Source organism: Lygodium microphyllum, chromosome 30 (genome assembly GCF_053477565.2).
Source record: "Lygodium microphyllum isolate KBCC chromosome 30, Lygodium_microphyllum_v1.1.10, whole genome shotgun sequence".
Classification (NCBI taxonomy): Eukaryota; Viridiplantae; Streptophyta; class Polypodiopsida; order Schizaeales; family Lygodiaceae; genus Lygodium; species Lygodium microphyllum.
In genome coordinates this window covers 94,373,314-94,393,237 of record NC_141164.1, presented here as the reverse complement: position 1 = coordinate 94,393,237, position 19,924 = coordinate 94,373,314, and the positions used below count along the sequence as shown (strand labels likewise).

Sequence of the window (19,924 nt, the reverse complement as noted above, 5' to 3'; positions counted from 1 at the left end):
GAAGGGCAGGCAGATGGGGTGTCAGCAAGCAGAGATGGGGATCGGCAGGCAAGGACAGGAAGTTAGTGGGCTGGCAACAAGTGTCAGCGGGCAAAGCAAGGGTGGCAAGAGGGCAGGTCAAGGGTGTCAGCAGTCAAGGCAAGGTGGCGAGCAGTGATCAGGCATCAGGCAGAGGTCATCAGCACAGGTCATGAGAGGTGGCATCAACATTGGTCACATCAGATGCTCAACATCCATAAGGCATTGACACAGGTCACGTCAGGCTCAGTTTGCTGCTAAGGTGCTTATTGAGTCTTCCTATGTACTGATTGGCTAAATATATGTAGCCCTCAAGTGCATAATTAAATGTTGTGCTCTCATATTCATCATCTCTCCCGTGTCTCATCATTTTCCCCAGCATAAATAGGAAGAATGTAAATGTACACAAGGATCATGCGGACCTATTCCATAGATCATTAAGTCTTCTTATGTGCTCATCAGCTACCTATATGCAGCCCTCAAGTGCATAATTAAATGTTGTGCTCTCATATTCATCATCTCTCCACTACCTCATCATTTTCACCATACCACAACCATGTTTCCTGAACTTGCAAACAAGTCACACACAACGTTCTTTCACCATAGCTTCTGTTGCAATCTGATTAAATGGATGTGATTTGTCACATTCTTGCAAGCCAATGTTAGAATTGCCATCACTTGTGTGACCACTACCCCAGAATCAAAGATGTGGAACATGCCCATTGTCATAAGAAAAAGGGGTTGTAGGTTTTAGGCAGGAACTATAGTGCACGCGTAAGACAAATCACACAAGGAGGACATAGACATATTGCAGTCAGTATAGAAAGTTTATATCAACAACAATGGAAGATTAGTAGGTTGAATGATAGGTAAGATGTTTGCTGACTACCACTGTAATTTTAGTCAACTCTTCAAAACATCTTGCCGACTTCAAATCAATGACATGCACCTATACTGGGAAAGCTCTACTTCGAAGAAAGCAATTTAGTTGGTCGTATGTTCTCTCTCTAGCATTACCATGAAATCTGTTGAAACACCTCAAATAAGCCTTTAATAGATGTTGATACAACATTGTTTCTTCTCTCTTTCTTGCATTATCTAGTCCTCCTAAATTTCCACCGATATGGCAGGGCTCAAAAGCTCCAAAATCAAGAATGGGACCAACATTAATCAAGTTACACATAGGAAACGAACATAATTTTCATAAATCGATTGCAGAATATGTATCCTAAAAAGTACTTGTACTGATGGTTTTATTAAATATGATTCATACATGCTGTAGTAGAGGGACGATAAGTTTGTCAAAAGCAAGGCCCTTCCTTGCTGAGAACTCAGCATGACGCAAAAAGGCCACCAAAGCTTTATTGGTTGGACCTGAAAATAACCATATAGACTGCAGTTAGGGCAAGGTGGTGGTTTTTTTTTTTTTTAATAATATGAATCACCGGTGCTCTATGTGTACAATAAGCCATCAACTAGACTGACAGAACTGAGATGCAAAGCAGGCTAGCCACTGTATGGCATGGAAGATTCGCATTCAAAGTCAGCAATTAGAATATCAGAGTAGCAATCTTAATCAGTTCCATACTTAGCAGCAACAAATACAGGTAGATTGATATTGTGCTAGCCTCTAATTGACCAAACCAAGAGACTATAGCATAAAACAATCACCTCAACCCAAGGAACCCAAACACCTCACAAACACAATCAATTTCTCTCTGACAATCACCCAGCTATATTATAGGAACTCAGAACATCTAACTCAATGGCAACATCTCAGAAACAAAGCTCTATTGCTAATGTATCTATGTTTTATGAGGCAAATCCCTGATACAAGGCTTTGGATGGATCAAAAACCATCAACTTTACTGGCAGATGGCATGATGATCATGCTCAAACAAAGAAAGCTAAGAACAGCCTGCCAAACTCTCGCTCAAGCAAAACTCTCCATGCACAATGATTACTGTTAGAAAAACAAGTGTCACAACATAAATTTTCTTCCTCTACTTTCTCTTAGCACATGCATAGACTTGGATGAACTTTGCAATCTCTGACTTCTTCCACCTTTGTTTGTAGCATGCAGGCCTTGAGATACAATGGATGGCCAACTTTACTTTTCCTTGCATGCCTGGTCGCATGCAATTGCCATGCTAAGATTCTTCACAACTACTTACTCCTACTAACTCCTAAGGTACCTAGATGACATACATCCTTCAGCCCTTGGGAAATGAATCAAACTCATCATTTGGACCCTGTTTATTTAGGATGGATAGGGATAGGAACTTCTGTTTTGCCATCACCATCATTAGCAAACCCCCTGAGACTGGAACATGAAATATGAGCAGTCCATTCGGCTACACTACCTAACCCCAATGATGATACATTTCTTCAACTTAAAAACATTGACCTTATTTCTGCTGCACTGAACCATCCGAGTCCTGCAACAAGTAGGTCCCATTAGGATCTGCCTTTTTTAGCACAAAAAGGTCTCTCCCATTTAGTTTTCAACTTTATCTGAAAAATGGTGTCCAAGCTACTACAATATGTGAGTGTAAGCATCCACCTTTGATCTTCTCTTTCAGTTGAGCATTGAACCGTTCCTCTCTCTTAGTAACTTGCTACACATAGTAATCAATGGCTGCTTCTCTATTTAAATGCAAGCCTGCAAGTGTATTCTCAAAAGCATTTCATCCGTCTCCAGCTGTGTTTGACTATGTTTCTGATAAAACTGCAAGAAGGAATCATGGCATCCATGGGTATTACTAATTCTTGCCCAGAAAATAATTGAAATGGAGTGAACCTGAGATTGCCTTCTACACAACTCTAAATGACCATAATGGTTGTGGCAAATACTCATCCAATCCTTTTGGATAAGCTTCAACTAAATCTAGCCTTCAACTCTAAGAATATCCTTCCTGAAGCCTGGGTCCAAATATGAAACTAATCACATAGTACCCCAAAATCTGCAACAAAAACTGTCCATAACATATCTTGCAACATCTACTCCTCAGCAATCTTATTGGATATGAAAGAATTTATATTATAAGAACCAAGAGTTTCAACAATATAAGCATGTTAATATTGCACATTTATTGTTAATATTATACATTTATCATCTACAAATATAACATTACCACCAAAGTACAAATAGACAAACACATCATTTGCTAAAAGTCTAAAAGTTACATTTATTGCATTATGCATTTGCTTGCTGCACACTAGTGTCCTCAAAACGTGATGGTTTGATATTTCAAATTCAAGATTCAAGGCTCAAAAGTTCGATACTTTATGTTCTGACTCAGATCCAATACAATTTACAAATCAAAAGTCAAGACACATGAAGTAGTCAAAAGGTAATAAAAATCAAAAGTTGCAGGCCATCTTGTCATATAGTCTACTCCAAATAGGACTTTATACTTTGCCGGTCCTGGCTCCTGGTAAAGGCCCTATGAAATTCAACTTACATTTCTCAAACAGTCCACAGGCTATAACTGCCTTAGCTGGTTCTGGTATACGTTCTAAACCAATAAGCAACATATCTGTTAAAACTATGCTGAATCAAACCTCCAAAATATCTTCATCTTAGTCGTAGCAGTTCCAAAAGTATCCACCAGAACATTCCACATGAGATGCAGCTAAGCATATACCAATTTTCTCATATTTGAGTACTCTTTTGAAAAACCCCATCAACACATCTCATCTACCATTCAGAATGAACCGTGGTGTTCTTCATGACTTTCTAATAACAGCATGTCTTTCTTCTTCAGAGTCTTGCTTAGTTTTCCCACACTCAAAATCTATTCTGCTTGATGTACAAATTCTCATTTCCTACATGCTTGGGTTCATCATACATAAGAATTTCCGCAACATAGATATATTGGGGTTTTGGCATTGTGAAGAAAACTGCTAGGGTTTGCGCTGAGGACGCACAGAGTGTACAACCACGACAAAAACACAAAGACAGACACAAACACAAACGGCAAAACTCAAACCCTAAACGCAAAACTCAAAACTCACACAAACAGAAGAAGGGAGAGAGAGAACACAACTCTGAAGTGAATGCTTGCTGTAAATGAATGTAAGAGTATACAGTGTGCTCAAGGGCAGAGCAATGTCGGAGTGTGACATCCACCAGAGACGGATTGTCACAACTCTAAAGAAACAAAATTTGTATCCTTTTTTATTAATTTGTCTATATAATGATTTATTAAATTTGTTTCCTTTGCACTAATTAGATATAAAGAAAAGTGCATTGGAGCTGGCCACTGATGAGTGGTCACAGGTTATGGTGGACCCACGTGGTGGGTTAGAGAAAAGATAGTTCACACTTCCACCTATATGGCCCGATTGGGCGCCTGTGACCAGAACTCACGCATATCAAGGTTAGACTCGCACACAGAAAGGATTGATGCCTTGAAGTGTGGGCTAGATCCACCAGAACAGACGGTTACAATCAACAAGATGGCATGATCATGAAATGCTTGTACAATGTGCATGTGTAGGCTGAAAGCTTGAAATGCACATTTCTTTGCATAGGAAAGTTACATGAAGATTCTGATACCGTTTTTGCGATGTACACGGAAAAAGCTTTCATATGACACCCATATTGGGGGGTCCCTAAATTTTAGGAGCCTCCAATTAGCCTAAAAATGCTAGTCCTAAAAAATAGGGATGTCATTCTAAAAATAGTAAATTCTGTACTCTGACTGTGCTTACTAAATTTAGTTATTTCTATTCTTGACAGTATTCAGCCCAAAAAGGAAGGCCATAGAGAAGAGACAAGTATCAAGACACTTGTCACACAAGTTTCCAAGTGTCCCACCACTTGTCACATCTCATGACATGTGGCTCGACACTTGTCTTGTGCTGCTCCACTTTCCCCTTTTGTACTATCTCTTCCCTCTCCTATAAATAAGAGCTCGTTTTTCTTCATTCAGTATCTTTTTTTTTTGCTGTAAACTAATGTACAGCACCCACAGATAGCCAGAAACTGGCCCCATCCATCCCCATCATCATCCCCCACTTCTCCATTATCAAATTCCTCCATATTCCCTCTTCTATCATTGTTGTTTTACAGGACAGCAAGCCTGTAAATTCATTACAGCACCTCCTTCTCGAGCTCTTTCTTCCATTTTAGCAACAAGAAGCAAGCCCTATCCATGTACTGCTGGTCAACGATGGAAAAAGGCTGATTTCCCCTCTTTCTTCTCTAATATTGTAAAGAAATCAGTTTTTATCATTGCATAATAGATAATGCATGTGTGTTTATACATCTTTGCATAATCTTGTGAGAGTGAGAATTACTTCTCCTCACTCTCAGGTTGATTGTAACTGAGCTCTTCCCTAAGGGACTTGGGTTGAGTAGAAATACATTCCTTCGGGGAGGGGAGGGGGTTTGTTTGCCCATCTTCAACCCTCAATCTTTGTCTCCATTACTTTTACATTTTCATGGCTGTAATTTTGTGAGTAATTTTCATTTTCAGCTTTAGGTGTTCATTCTCTTTTATATTAAATCTCGAAAACAAGCGAATATCATAATTGTTAAGCATACTACGTTGTTCGGGGCGTTTACACGGATCCCAAGTCTATGACCACTAGTCAAAGTGTAGGAGTGTTGAATAGTGAATGGCAGCAGGCTAGTCACCAAAGCACAGCAGTCTGGAGGCTAAAAACTAGTAAACGTAGTAGTGTACCACCAACCAAAGGTTGGAAACTGTGCACAGTATGCTGTAAATAGCAGACTGAAACAGTGTCTAATGTAGCTAGGGATGACTAGATGATCAGATCGCAGCAGATGATAATGTCGCTAGGCTGAAATCTGCACGTGGAGTGAGAAACCTGCACAAACGGAATGAGGCTGAATAGGGGCAGCCTGTCTATCTATAGATGCAGAAGGGCACCCCAAAAATTAGGGTTTCCACTGAACTCTCTCGAACCGCTCCCCGTTTTAGGGTTTTTTACTCTAAAATAACAATTTTTTAGTGTGTTTTGGGGCTGTTTAAGAGACTAATCAGCAAATAATGCATATTTTAACTCAACACCCCCTCTCAGGCCCAAAACTGAGCTAAAAGGTTAGGCCAACCACTACGATGTTTATTGACCCCAAGGCATCCCACCCCAAAGCAGCCATGGCATCGGACAAAGGGTGCACGTCGACTACCCAGTGGCCTACCAAGACTACAGAGGCAATGGTTATCATACCAAGGGAATCCAAGTAGTCACCCCAAAGAGGACAGGGCATCGGACAAAGAGTGCACAATGGCTGCCTACCAAGCCCTACAAAGGCGGATGGAACCACATGGAACTTTTTTTTTTTAAGTGAGCTAAATTTTATGGAATGCGGTCGATTGAGTAAAAGTGACCCAGAAGATGGGAGTAGGGAGGTTACACCCAATACATCACAAAACAGTACAAGCTAACCCATCCACTCAGGGTGTCGATGACAAGGAAAAATAGGTGATGAGGTATCCATGTGATGAAGGATGGTGGTGTAGTAACAACAGCCGCCGATGGAAACAGCTTAGGATCTGCTCAAGTGGTGCTCTGAACAATGAGACACAAAGTATGCCACATGCTAAAGAATGCTCATGCAGCAGGTGCCACTTGGACAGTGTCCCTCATGGGGAAATTGTTCACTTGCCCAAGTGCCCTAGTACAAAGATGATGAAATCATGCAATGCAAAGGGTAAGGAACAACAGGGGGAAGTGTTGGGAATAAAGGCCTCGTGCCTTTAAATGTGCTTGGTGTGAACACACCTTTAGGACTTGTACTTACACATATATATCTATCTAAAAGCCTAAAGGTACGCACTCGTCATTGTACCTAAAAACGTGCTCACTCTCTACTCTGCTCTATCTCACTCTCTCTGTCTCTCCCTACGCGTAACGACTAGCTGTCTCAATCTTCGTGCCTCTCCCATCACTACAAACTGATATCAGAGCGTAGGTTTCGCAAGCTTCGTGAGACTATGGCACAAGCTGCTCGAGCCACAAGGCTCGTTCAACACAGGTTATACTGAAGACTAACAGTCTGACGACAAGGCAGCAGTCAAGTGACCAACACGTGTATGGCAGTGGTGTGACAGGCTGGGCGAGAAGGCAACGGCCTGATAAGGGCGATAATCAGTTGAGCAGGAAGCAGGCCTGCAGCATCATAGCGAACAGAACTGACAAATAGCGTGCAACGGGCAGCGGGTAGCGCGCAGCCTGCAACAAGGACCAGCGGATGGCAGGAGTGAGATAAGGCGCGCTTGGGACGGCCGCCAACGGGCTGTCAGTCACGCAACCCGCCTGGCAGGTCAACGGACCCGTCATAATTTTCTTACAAAATCAATTTCTTCTTGAAACTCCCTTTGCCCACTGACGGGCATTCGTGCGTGTAGGCACAGTCAGGATTTTGGGCAAATTTAGGCCCAAAAATTTGCAACTTTTCCCGAATTTGAGGATCTCAACATAGAATTGGACAATCTAACTCAAAAATTGCAAAGTCGGTACACATTTGCCCGGGAACTTTGGGGCTTTTCACATTTTAGTGAAATTCTTTCAATTTCACTGAAATTAGTCCACACAAGACTTGGAAAATCTGGGGATTCGTCTAGATTTGGTGCGAGCAAGATGCAATAATGATATCTGGCTTAGAAATTTTGCAGGGAAATCTGTGACATTTTGTCCCCGACATTTGGGGCTTTTCATGTACATGCACAAAGCAATTTGGGGCTTTTGCAGTTTGGGTAAAATCTATGCAGCATTTGGTTAGTTTATGTGCATATAGGTTGAATTCCATGCAATTTGGACATCAACACTTCGTAAAATTTGCGGGTTTTGCTGAAATTGCTCTATTTTGGCAAAATTGGCCTGTTCTATGCATGACAGAGAAAATGTAGATGTGTGGTTGATGCTTTGAGCACAAAAATTTTGGGGTTTTGACCGTTTGAGTTAAATTTTATGCCCGTGGTACATGCACAACAAAATTGCAGGTTAAATTTGGAATCTCTCATGTAATGTGATGCATATGCCCTTGGAACAGCTGTAATCACTTGTGGAATGTTGTAGCACATGGTTTCGTGCTTCTGAAAATTTAATTACAGATCTGAAGTCTGTGCTTCTACGTGGTTATTTATTGCTGGTTGGTACTTGTTTGTACCTTGGTCACTTGGGTGACAGTTTGGGCCTGCATTTGCTGATTTTTTTGTCATATTTGGCTAAAAATCATCGCTTGCAGCAGTGACAGCAATAATCTCATGCACATAAAGCACCTAACTTTGCAATTTGGCGAAAAGCAATGCTACAATATCCTGTTACAAAAGAAGCAAGCAAAGCCGATCAAAACCAAAGGGGCAAAGCCCGTGGACATGGAACAGGACAATTGGGATGAGTTAAATAAGCTTACGCGCACAACCATAGAGCTATCGATTTTTGATGCCTTGCTGTTCAACATTGAAGGTTTGGATTCTGCATATGCTATATGGACTATGTCAGAAGTGGAGCAGCGGTGGAAGCATAAACATATGCTGAAATAAACTGCTGAAACACAAGACAAAAAGAGAAAAGAAAAGAACACGATACAGATGAGAACTCAGATGTATGCACGGGAAATGAAATCCATATATCTGAACACGAGACAGTCGCATACAACAGTGAGTCACTGGCTGCGTGGGCACTGGCACTGGCTCTGGCTCCTCTCTCCACAAAGTCTGCAGATGGTGAAGATGATGATACTGACTGAGGAGGAGCACTGAGTATAAATAGGATAAAAAAGTGGGGAGTAATAATGCTGGTCGGACAGCATTAATGATGGCCGACTGGTGCATAAAATGCTCCACTGGCATAAAATGCCACACCAGAAAAATACCTAAAATACCTAATAAAAATGCCCAGCCCAGATCAAGCTCAGACTCACACATGAGCTGACAAATACTCTGCTAACACCCTCTCTCACATCATGGGTGATCTGATACAATACAATAGTACAATGAAAAGGGATCAGAAACTATAGAACCACCAAGTAGAACCATGGATACCCAAGCAGTGGGTGATCAAGCCACCACCAAGGTGCCTCGGAGAGAACCTGATGTCAATCGTACCAAACACCTGAAAATAGAGAAGATCATAGCATATCTCTGTGTCCATCACCAATGTCTCGCAGTAGCATACAAGACCATCCTGTCAAAAATGCCCCGGAACATAGGTGACCATGGATTCCCCGCCTTTGGCCAGACCGCCAAAGTGTCCCCTCATATGAGCTCCGGACGAAAGCCTCCCGCTCTCTGTCAGATAATCAGCTCAGCATGAACCTTGATGTCAATCCCAGCTCCAGGATTTGATTCCGCCAGACTGAAGTCGATGCATCAGGGACGTCCCTCTCTGGAACCTGTGCACCTGTATAAAAGTATAGATGAGGTGCGGCTGCCCCATCTGAACACCCGCTCACACTCTCTCTCTGGCACAAGAGAGTCGTGAGGAATGACCTCATCACCACCACTAGAAAGCAGCCGAGGAAGGGGCCACCAAGCCCTTCCCGCGATCCAAAGAAGAGGATCCCTTCCGCGCCTTGGACTTCACCTTGGTCGGAGGATCTGAGTCGGACTCTGATGAAGGAGAGGACTCATCGGTAGAGTCAACATCCTGCTTCGTCTTTTGCTCCTTCCTGGAAGCCGCTAACCTCTTGCAGTCCTTCCGCAAATGTCCCTTCTTGCCGCAGTGGTAACACTGGGCCTTCAACTTCTTCTTCTCGTCACCCCTCTCTGAAGCTACATAAGCCTCACCTCCATAATGTGCCGGAAGCCGCCCCTGTAATCTCAAGGATGTCTCATGCTCAAGAAGCATCGAGGTCATATGTGTAAAACTGACAGGAGTCGATGATGTGTGCGCCCGCAAAGCATTGGCCACTCCATCAAACTCCGGGGGGAGCTTATAGAGGACCGTCCTGACGAGATGCGCCTCGGAAAGAGCAGATTGCATGTGCCAAAGCTGGTCCTGTACCTACGTAACACGAAGAAGAAAAGACTGAATAGTATCTTTCGGCTCAAACTTCATCTGCTGGAGCTGGTCATAAAGTGTGACTGCCCACATGGTGGAAGGTGCCTCGTACATCTGCTGCAACTTCTGCCATACTTCAGGAGATGTCCTACAGGAGGTAACCGACGGTAAGACCGCTTTAGAAATACACCGAAGCAATGCCGAGTAAGCACGGGCATCGTCCGAGTCCCATGTGAGCACCGCTTCCTCATGGTTGTCCTTATCAAAGTCTTCAGGAAGAGGAGAAGGACAGAGAGGTCGAGCAATAGCTCCACAGTCGATGTACCATAACCGCTTCTGCACAAACCAAGCTTTCATGACAGCACTCCATGTGAGATAATCAGGTCCATGTAACTGATCATCAGGGGAAGTGCACGGAGGAGCCATATGGAGAGGATAAGAAGAGAAGTAGAGAAGAGATGGAATGTAGAGAGGAAACACAGCCAAAACACAAGCACAAACGGCAGAAAATGAGAGTTCACATGCAATATAAACCAAAATCTGATCAATAGAAGACAAAATCTGCTGCAGAAAGTCAAAAAATCAGTCAGAAACTGCCAAAAACAGTAAAAACGGCCTGAATTAATAGTCACCCAGCCACGAGAGATGCTGAATCAGCAAAATGCAGACTGTAAACTGGAGAAAAACAGGTAGAAAACTGTCGCCAGCAGCTGCAGATGAAAAACGCAGGCAGTAGAGGGTGCGTAGGCAGCAGGCGATGGCAAAACTGCAAAAAACGCAGGCTGAAAACAGCCCAAAACAGGTCGCCTGGCTGCGACAGCAGTCGTCTGATCAGCAGGGGTACAAAACAGTCCTGAAATCAGCAATAAAACACAGCAAAAACACACATCCTGAAAACTGATACCATGTCAGAAGTGGAGCAGCGGTGGAAGCATAAACATGTGCTGAAATAAACTGCTGAAACACAAGACAAAAAGAGAAAAGAAAAGAACACGATACAGATGAGAACTCAGATGTATGCACGGGAAATGGAATCCATATATCTGAACACGAGACAGTCGCATACAACAGTGAGTCACTGGCTGCGTGGGCACTCGCACTGGCTCTGGCTCCTCTCTCCACAGAGTCTGCAGATGGTGAAAATGATGATACTGACTGAGGAGGAGCACTGAGTATAAATAGGATAAAAAAGTGGGGAGCAATAATGCTGGTCGGACAGCATTAATGCTGGCCGACTGGTGCATAAAATGCTCCACTGGCATAAAATGCCACACCAGAAAAATACCTAAAATACTAATAAAAATGCCCAGCCCAGATCAAGCTCAGACTCACACATAAGCTGACAAATACTCTGCTAACAGACTAGACTGGAAGAGCTGTATGCAGAAAAGAGTGCTACAAGCAAAGTGTATTGGCTGAAAAAGCTTATGGATTTGCACATGAAAGAGGGTACAGCAATGTCTACTCACTTGAGTGAGTTTAACTGCATTTTCAGCCAGCTGGTTTCCTTGAAGTTCATGATTGATGAGGAATTTAAGACTACTTTCTTGCTTTGCACTCTACTAGAGAGTTGGGATACATTCAAAATTTCTATAAGCAATTCTAATGTGATCCTTTTGTATGTTGATGTAGACAGTGCTCTACTTATGGAAGAAATGAATCGGCAGAGCAATGCATCCAGTAAGCCTTCCAGTGCTTTGCATACTAGGGGTAGTTCACAACAAAAGGGCAAATATGATAGCAAGGGACGCAGTAAATTACGTGGCAAAGATGTTGAATGTCATCATTGTGGCAAGAAGGGTCACTTTAAACGTGATTGCTACAAATGAAAGAAAGAGAAAGGAAAAGGCAAGAAGACATATGATAGCAAGGAAGAGAAGAAGGATAGTCACCCTAGGAAGAGCAGTGTAAAAATTGAAGAGGTGAATGTAGTCACTCATGACAGTAATAGTGGGAGTGACGTACTCTTTGTCTCTTCACACTTTGGTACACATGATTTACTTGCAGATACAGATGATGACATGCATACCTGGATTCTCGATTCAAGTGCTTCCTTTTATGTCACCCCTCAACGTAAGTGGTTCTCTGCCTATACAGCGGGTCGACAAGGTATTGTGCATCTTGGGGACAACTATGCATGTGACATTGCAGGTATTGACAATGTGCAGTTACAGTTTCAGGATGGCTCTGTCTTTACACTTCAGCATGTATGGCAATGTACCTTAGCTCAAGAAGAGCTTGATTAGCACAAGGCAGCTACATGATGATGGTTTTCATACCACCTTTGGTGATGAAAAATGGAAGATCTGTAAGGAATCAAGAGTGATTGTCAGAGGTTGCAAAAGTGATACTTTGTATCCACTTCATGTATCCAGTATGCGTGACCATGTTGTTGCTGTGACCGAGTAGCCAAGTGTTTCTTTGTGGCATGGCCGGTTGGGACACATGAGTCAAACAGGAATGAAATTGCTTTCTCGTTTTGAGCATTGTGATGCTAATTTTGATGCCTTGTCTTTGTTATGCTAATTTTGAGCATTGTGATCATTGTATTTATGGCAAACATGCACAGACGTCTCATAAAAAGTGTCTTTCTTTAAAATCTTCTCCTCTAGAGTTGGTACATTCCGATGTATGTCAAATGTCAGGATTATCTTTAGGGGGAAAGAAATATTTTGTCACCTTTGTCGATGATGTTACACGGAAGGTATGGGTTTACCCTATTCGTAGCAAGGATGAAGTACTTGACAAGTTTAAAAAATTATTGGCATTGGCTGAAAATCAGACTGATAAGACACTAAGTGTCTTCGCTCTGACAATGGTGGGAAATATGTGTCCAAGGCCTTTCCGGCATTTTGTGACAGTAGAGGGATAAAGAGGGAGCTCACTATCCCTCATAATCCACCCCAAAATGGAGTTGCAGAGCGTATGAATCGGACCATACAAGATAATGTCCGTACGAAGCTGTCTCATGCTGCATTACCCCATGATTTTTGGGCAAAGGCTATTATGATAGCCGTTCACTTAATTAATCGGTCACCAAACAGGTCTTTTGGGGGGGGGGGGGGTTTCCCCAAGAAGCGTGGTCGGGCAAGCCACCTTCATATGCTCACCAGAAAGTGTTTGGCTACGACGCTTTTGTGCACATTCGTAAAGAAAAACGCAGCAAACTTGAGCCAAAGTCTTGTAAATGTATTTTCCTAGGATATGGTGATGAGGGTGAAATGGGGTATAAATTGTGGGATCCCGAGAAAAGGAAAGTAATACGCAGCAATGGTGTTATCTTCCGGGAAGATCGCATGCATAAACAGCCTGAAAAGACTGAGGAGGTCCGTAGGGTTGTATTCCAGGAAGAAATACCTTTTGGACAGTAAAATGTGCCCGCTATACAGCAGCAAATACCTATTGTAAATGAACCTGTAAATACAAGAAATGATGCTGGAAATGATCAGCCAGCTATTGCCCATGATAATGAGCCGCTACATGTGCGGGAACAGCCAGGACAGCAAGTTGTTAATGCTGATTTGCAGGCTGAAATGCCAGGACCACGCTGAAAATGGAAATTTGTAAGAACAGCCAGCAAACAATGGCCATTGGGTTAGGAGATCGTCTAGAGCTACTAGACAACCTGACAGATTTGTTCCTGGTGCAAACAATGTGGCTGATTATGTCATGTTGACAGTCTGTGGTGAACCAACTTGCTTCAAGGAAGCAATGGACAGATACGATAGCAAGAAATGGTATAAAGCCATGTTGTCAGAAATGGAATCTCTTGAGAAAAATGGCATTTGGGACTTGGTGCAGTTTACTAGAGGGCAGAAAACACTTCCATGTAAATGAGTTTACAAGATGAAGGTCACTTCTGGTTCCTCACCAACGTACAAAGCAAGATTGGTTGCAAAGGGGTACAAGCAGGAGCATGGAATTGACTTTAATGAGATTTTCTCTCATATAGTCAAGATGACTACATTGAGAACCATTTTGGGCTTGGTTGCAGTTGAAGATATGAAACTCATACAGATGGATGTAAAGACTGCATTTTTACATGGTGATCTGCATGAAGACATATATATACAGTAGCTTGAAGGGTTTGTGGAAACAAGAAAAGAGAAGATGGTATGTAAACTCAAAAGGAGTTTGTATGGGCTGAAACAAGCACCAAGAGAATGGTATCATAAGTTTGATACATTCATGCAGTCCCAAGGCTTTCATAGAAGTCAAGTGGATCACTGCTTGTACACCAAGAAGGCAGCAGATGGCAGCTTGATTATCTTGGTTTTGTATGTTGATGACATGCTAATTGCTGGCAGGGATACTCATGCCTTGGATTCATTGAAGCAAAGTCTTCATGGCAGCTTTGACATGAAGGATCTTGGTGATGCAAATCACATTCTTGACATGTGAATACTCAGAGATAGGTCGACGCGCTTACTCTATCTATCTCAACAAGAGTATATCTCCAAGGTTTTGCAGTGTTTCAATATGGAGGGGGGGAAAACAATTGGGGTTCCATTGCCTCTATATGTGAAACTCAGTGCAGAGGACAGCCCTACATCTGATGATGAGAAGGCTGAAATGTTGGCAATTTGATGTATGCTATGGTTGCTACACTTCCTGACATTGCCTTTGCACTGGGAGTGGTTAGCAGATACATGGCAACCCCTGGCAAAAAGCATTGGGATACAGTGAAAGGTATTATGAGATATTTCAAAGGCACAAAGGAGTTGTGCATCTCCTTTGGCAAGCAGAAGGCATCTGTTGTTGGCTTTACAGATGCAGACTATGCTGGTCATGCGGACTGCAGAAAGTCCACTTCTGGGTATATGTTTACTTTCACAGGAGGAGCAATCTCTTGGATCTCCAGGCTACAAAAGTGTGTTGCATTGTCTACTACAGAGGTAGAGTACGTAGCTGCCACTAAGGCATGAAAGGAGGCTTTATGGCTTTCACGTCTGGTGGGAAAGCTTGGCATCACAAAGTTACCTGTTCTCCATTGTGATAGTCAGAGTGCTATCATGCTAGTGCGGAATCCTGTCTTTCATGCAAAGACAAAGCACATACAGGTGAAGTACCACTTCATTAGAGATGTACGTGACAGCAAGAGCATTGAGCTTGTCAAAGTACATACAGATGATAATCCTACAGACCTTCTCGCAAAGGATCTTCCAGCAGAGTAGTTTGCTCATTGCCGAGACAAATGATGGGAGTTGGATAGATATATGTATTTCAGCTTTGTACATACCTAGACTTAGCTCATTCTTTTCTCCTCTTAAGCCACATTGCCTTTAGGTGGAAGGTTGTTGGGAATAAAGACCTCGTGCCTTTAAATGTGCTCGGATGTGAACACACCCTTAGCATTTGTACTTACACATATATATCTATCTAAAAATCTAAAGATACACACTCGTCATTGTACCTAAAAACATGCTCACTCTCTACTCTACTCTATCTCACTCTCTTGGTCTCTTCCTACGCATAACGACTGACTATCTCGATCTTCATACCTCTCCCGTCACTACAGGAAGAAGCCGATATCGAAGACAAAGTGCTGAAGCCTGTAAAATACCAAGAAGGGTAGAAATCCCCTCTCAACCTGGATGTAGATGCCAAAGAAGGAAGAGGAGCCTAATGTCGGTCTTTGTATGGTGCCGAGAACCATAAGGAATGAAAGAAAAGGAACTGGATGAAGTGAATGAAGCACCCCACTAGAAGAGCAAGGTAGAAGTTACCACCATGATAGCATCGAGAAAGATGTAGCATGATCCGCCTCGAGAGGGGAAACCGCCATGCTGGAAGAAGAGTAAGCTCTCCTAGAATAATGAAACCATGAAAGGAACGGTGTGCATCCCCACGTCTCTAGCCCAAGTAGGACCAAAGCAATCTGCAAGTTAGCTCTACACTAAAAGACAAAACCCAGCAAAAGAGATGAGAATCTGCAAACACAGAGGTTAGTGATGAGATGCTCCAAAGCAAAATATAACAGAAAGAAAATCTAACTCAAAAGAGATGCAATGAATGTCTATGTGTGTGAGTAAATGCAGCGGAAGTCAAAAGAATGAAAAAGCTAAGGGCAATGAATCCTATAGGCCCGACTCTAAGAGTGCGAAAAATGAATGCTAGACTAACCTAGGATATCCGAAAGGACCTAGAGACAAGCTAGCCTAAGAACGTGTCTACCATCGCGTATGTCTAGTAGTAGGGCTCTGCCAAGGGAACGCCTGACAAGGTGGGGAGGAAGGTGAGATAGATGCATGAAGTGCAATGGGATCGGAGCCTGCAGACCAATCAGCCAGTCCCTCAGGGGTAGTGAAAGAGATGGCCTGCTGAGGCTGTACTCGAGCCACATATCCAACAGCAACGACGGGTGCTGAAGGAGCAAATGAAGCAAGAGCGGAAGGCGTAGCCCCACTGAACTATGCAGTCGCAGCGGTCTGCTAAGGCTTTTTAGGTGGAAGACCTTGAGCCTTGGAGCGACACTCCTCGTCCACATGGTCTCCTCACTAGCAGTGTGTGCAAAACCGGTTTTTCTTAGGGAGTTGCTACCAGATAGGTCTAGATTCTTTGGTTCCATCTAAGGAAGAGGAGTCGCCCTTTGATTGGCTTGCGTTCGCATCTTGCGAGTTCTTGCCACTGGTGGTTTTCCCTCCCAAAGAAGAGGCAACCAACCCCCTCGACTCTAAATAAGGCTGGGATGAGAATTTCTTGTGGACTTGATCATACATCCTTGCGTAATGCAAGAATTGGCACTCGAACTCGTTGAAGGTTGGCAATCAAGGTTGGGAGATGATGTGTTGAATGAAATTGAAGTATTTTTTGGGCAACTTATTCAAGAAGAATATAACTTGATCGTCATCTAACTTTGGAAAGCCAGTAGTGGCGAGCTCGGCAAGTAACCGCCTATATTCAGCCAACTTGACTTTCAGATCATCCTCTTTCTTAATAGAGAACTCTCGAAGCTCAAAGTCAAGATTGATGCGCCGAGTACGATCACGAGCTGCATAGCGGTCGAGAAGATGACTCAACACTCTAATGCGAGCAAAAAGTGTTGCAACTAAGAGTGAAACTTAGGAAGCAATCCCTACATCGGCTCAACATTGGCTGTGGCGTTGCGGGCTCTCCATTGACGGATGTAATCAGGGTGAGCTAGCCGAGGGTCCGACATAGGCTCTAGACCAATGATGAGGTCCCAAAGACCCTGAGACTCAAGCACTTGTTGCATGAAATTAGAACAAGTGGTGAAATTTGACCCGTTAAAACGTGTCTTATCCGTAAAGGCATTCTTGGCCGTCGCAACAGGAGTGGTAGTGCTCGGAGATGGATAGTGTGAAAAAGTGTAGTGTGGGTAGGATAGGGGAGTGGAGTACACTCGGGAATGGGCCCCAGAGTGCCCACCAGGCATGCGAGTAGTGTGCAAGGTGGATTCATAGATAGGGATGGGATGACTAGGCATAGGCATTGTAGCCACATGAAGAACCCAAGGAGATGGGATGGGAACACGGGGAGCAGAAGATGGAAATCCCTATGTAGGTGTAACCCAAGGAGAGTGTAAAGACACACCATAAGCAGAGGATAGAAACCCCTGTGTATGAGTGGTCATGTGAGATGTGAAGCTAGGGATAGTGAGAGAGATGCCCATCACAGTTGACCAAGGAGTTATGGGTGTGCTCATTTGCTGAAAGGTGAGAGGCATTGTGTTAAAGGGTGGCATTCCCCCTAACAAAGTACCATGGTGCAAAGAGGTAGAAAATGGGATGGAGAAGGAAAAGGTGCTAGGAGCGGAGATGGAAGATCCAACCCCTAAGGTGTCTGATGCAGATGTGGAGTGTAATCCAAGGTTTTGGAAAGATGATGAGAGGTGATCAAGATGTGATATAGAAGAGGGTGAGATGGGAGGGAAGTGAGAAGTGTGTGTGATATGCTTAAATGAAACAGAAGCTGTAGATGTACCTGAATTCCATCTGCTTCGTGAGCCCCCTCTATTGAAGTTCACAAACGCAAAGCCATCCGGATCCTGTATCTCAAAAGAAGAAACAGGCGAGGGTTTTGAATCATGCAACACGAAAAAACTATACAAACTTGACATTGGACCTGGCTGAGATAATGAAGATGGATCACCATACGTTCCGAATGCCATATGTCCTCCATGATCGGCGGAGACGTGGCCAGCCTCATCAACCGGTCTGGATGTAGTAGCAAAACTGGTAGGAGGGGTGTAAACATCACTGTACTTGTTGCAAAAGTCCTCCTCTGTCATGTTAGTGAAATCTGATGAAGGTAGAGTGTCGTCCTCCTCACCGAGTCCATAATGCCATCTCAAGGCCTCCAATGATGGAGAAGCCTGATAAGACATCATAGAAACTGGAGAAGAAGGTGTCTGAGACATTGTGATTCGGTTACAAGTCGTATTGTGAGCCTTGCACGAAGACTAGCTCTCCACAATATCCGCAGGATACTCTTTACAAGAGCCCCGGCTCTGATACCATGTGATGAAAACTGCTAGGGTTCATTGAGGACACACAGAGTATATGACCACGACAGAAACACAAAGAGACAAACACAGACATAGAGGGTAAAACTCAAACCCTAAATGCAAAACTCAAAAACTCAAACCCTAAATGCAAAACTCAAAACTCAAACATAGAAACTCAAATACAAACAAAAGAAGGGAGAGAGAGAACACAACTCTAAAGTGAATGAATGTAAGAGTGTACAATGTGCTCAAGGGTAGAGCAATGTCGGAGTGTAACGTCCACTGAAGACGGATCCCAAGTCTGTGACCACCAGTTAAAGTGTAGGAGTGCTGAATAGTCTGGAGGCTGGATACTAGTAAACGCAGTAGTGTACCATCGATCAGAGGCTGAAAATTGTGCACTATCTGCGATAAACAGCAGGCTGAAACAGCGTCTAATGTGGCTAGCGATGACTAGATGATCAAATTGCAGCAGATGATGATGTCGCTAGCAACTGACGTCAGCGTGGATGAAGGCGCCAGCAGCAGGAGCAAACACAGATGGAGTGGCAGCAGTCTCAAGGGCTGGACAGCCACGTAGGAGGAGGCTAATGGCTGAAATCTGCACATGGAGTGAGAAACCTACACATACGGAATGAGGCTGAATGGGGGCAGCCTATCTATTTATAGATGTGGAAGGGCATCCCAAAAATTAGTGTTTTCACTTAACTCTCTCGAACTACTCCACGTTTTAGGGTTTCCACTGAACTCTCTTAAACCACTCCTCGTTTTAGGGTTTTTTTACTCTAAAATAGCATTTTTTAGTGTGTTTTGGAGCTGTTTAAGAGACTAATCAGCAAGTAATGCATATTTTAGCTCAACAAGCATGTCATGTGCTCTCTAGTTCTCTTCCATTCCAGTATGCCATATTTCAAGCTTGTCTATCTTCTTGAGGATTTCTCTAATCTCATAAATCCATTGTTTAAGAGCATCTTTATTCTTTCCATATTCCTTGCACCTCTCACACCAACAAAGCATCTCCCTTCATTGCTACTTTTCGCCCCCCCATCTGCACACCCTCCTACAAAACTACGTGAAGGCTACTATACTCAGCATCATGGTTGCTTTGCACATTGCTATCTTCAAGATGACATGTATACACCTCTTTCCATTAGCATCTACATTCTACAACAACGTTTGAGATGACATGTAAACACCTCTTTCCATTAGCATCTACAACAACATACACAATGCTCCCTTTCTACAATGCTCTCTTATTGTTGTTGATAAGAACAACATGATTTGCATTTCTTCATGTTGCCTTCTACAAGCTAGGCACAAGTTCCAATAGCTTTTTGTATCTAACCAAATCTATGATCTAAGCAATTATAGGATCCTCTTTGATAAAGGTGAATTCAAACTCTTTAAAAGCAAGAAACCACTCAGTGATCCTAGATGTCATAGAGGATCTCATCACATCGG

The 19,924-nt window shown here is 43.2% G+C and overlaps 1 protein-coding gene across 9 annotated transcripts in view; it reads right to left on the bottom strand.

Annotated features, from left to right (window-relative positions):
* Positions 1 to 19,924, bottom strand: part of LOC148010138 (ARM repeat superfamily protein) — a 197,807-nt gene that overhangs the window by 150,768 nt on the left and 27,115 nt on the right. For all 9 annotated transcript variants that reach the window (XR_015689650.1, XM_087672317.1, XM_087672322.1 and 6 more), the window contains one exon: positions 1,292 to 1,392. Coding sequence is in view for 8 of the 9 variants with exons in the window: in XM_087672317.1 (XP_087528443.1) it covers positions 1,292 to 1,392 (101 nt within the window). In the remaining variant the exon portion in view is untranslated. The remainder of the gene's footprint in view (positions 1 to 1,291; positions 1,393 to 19,924) is intronic.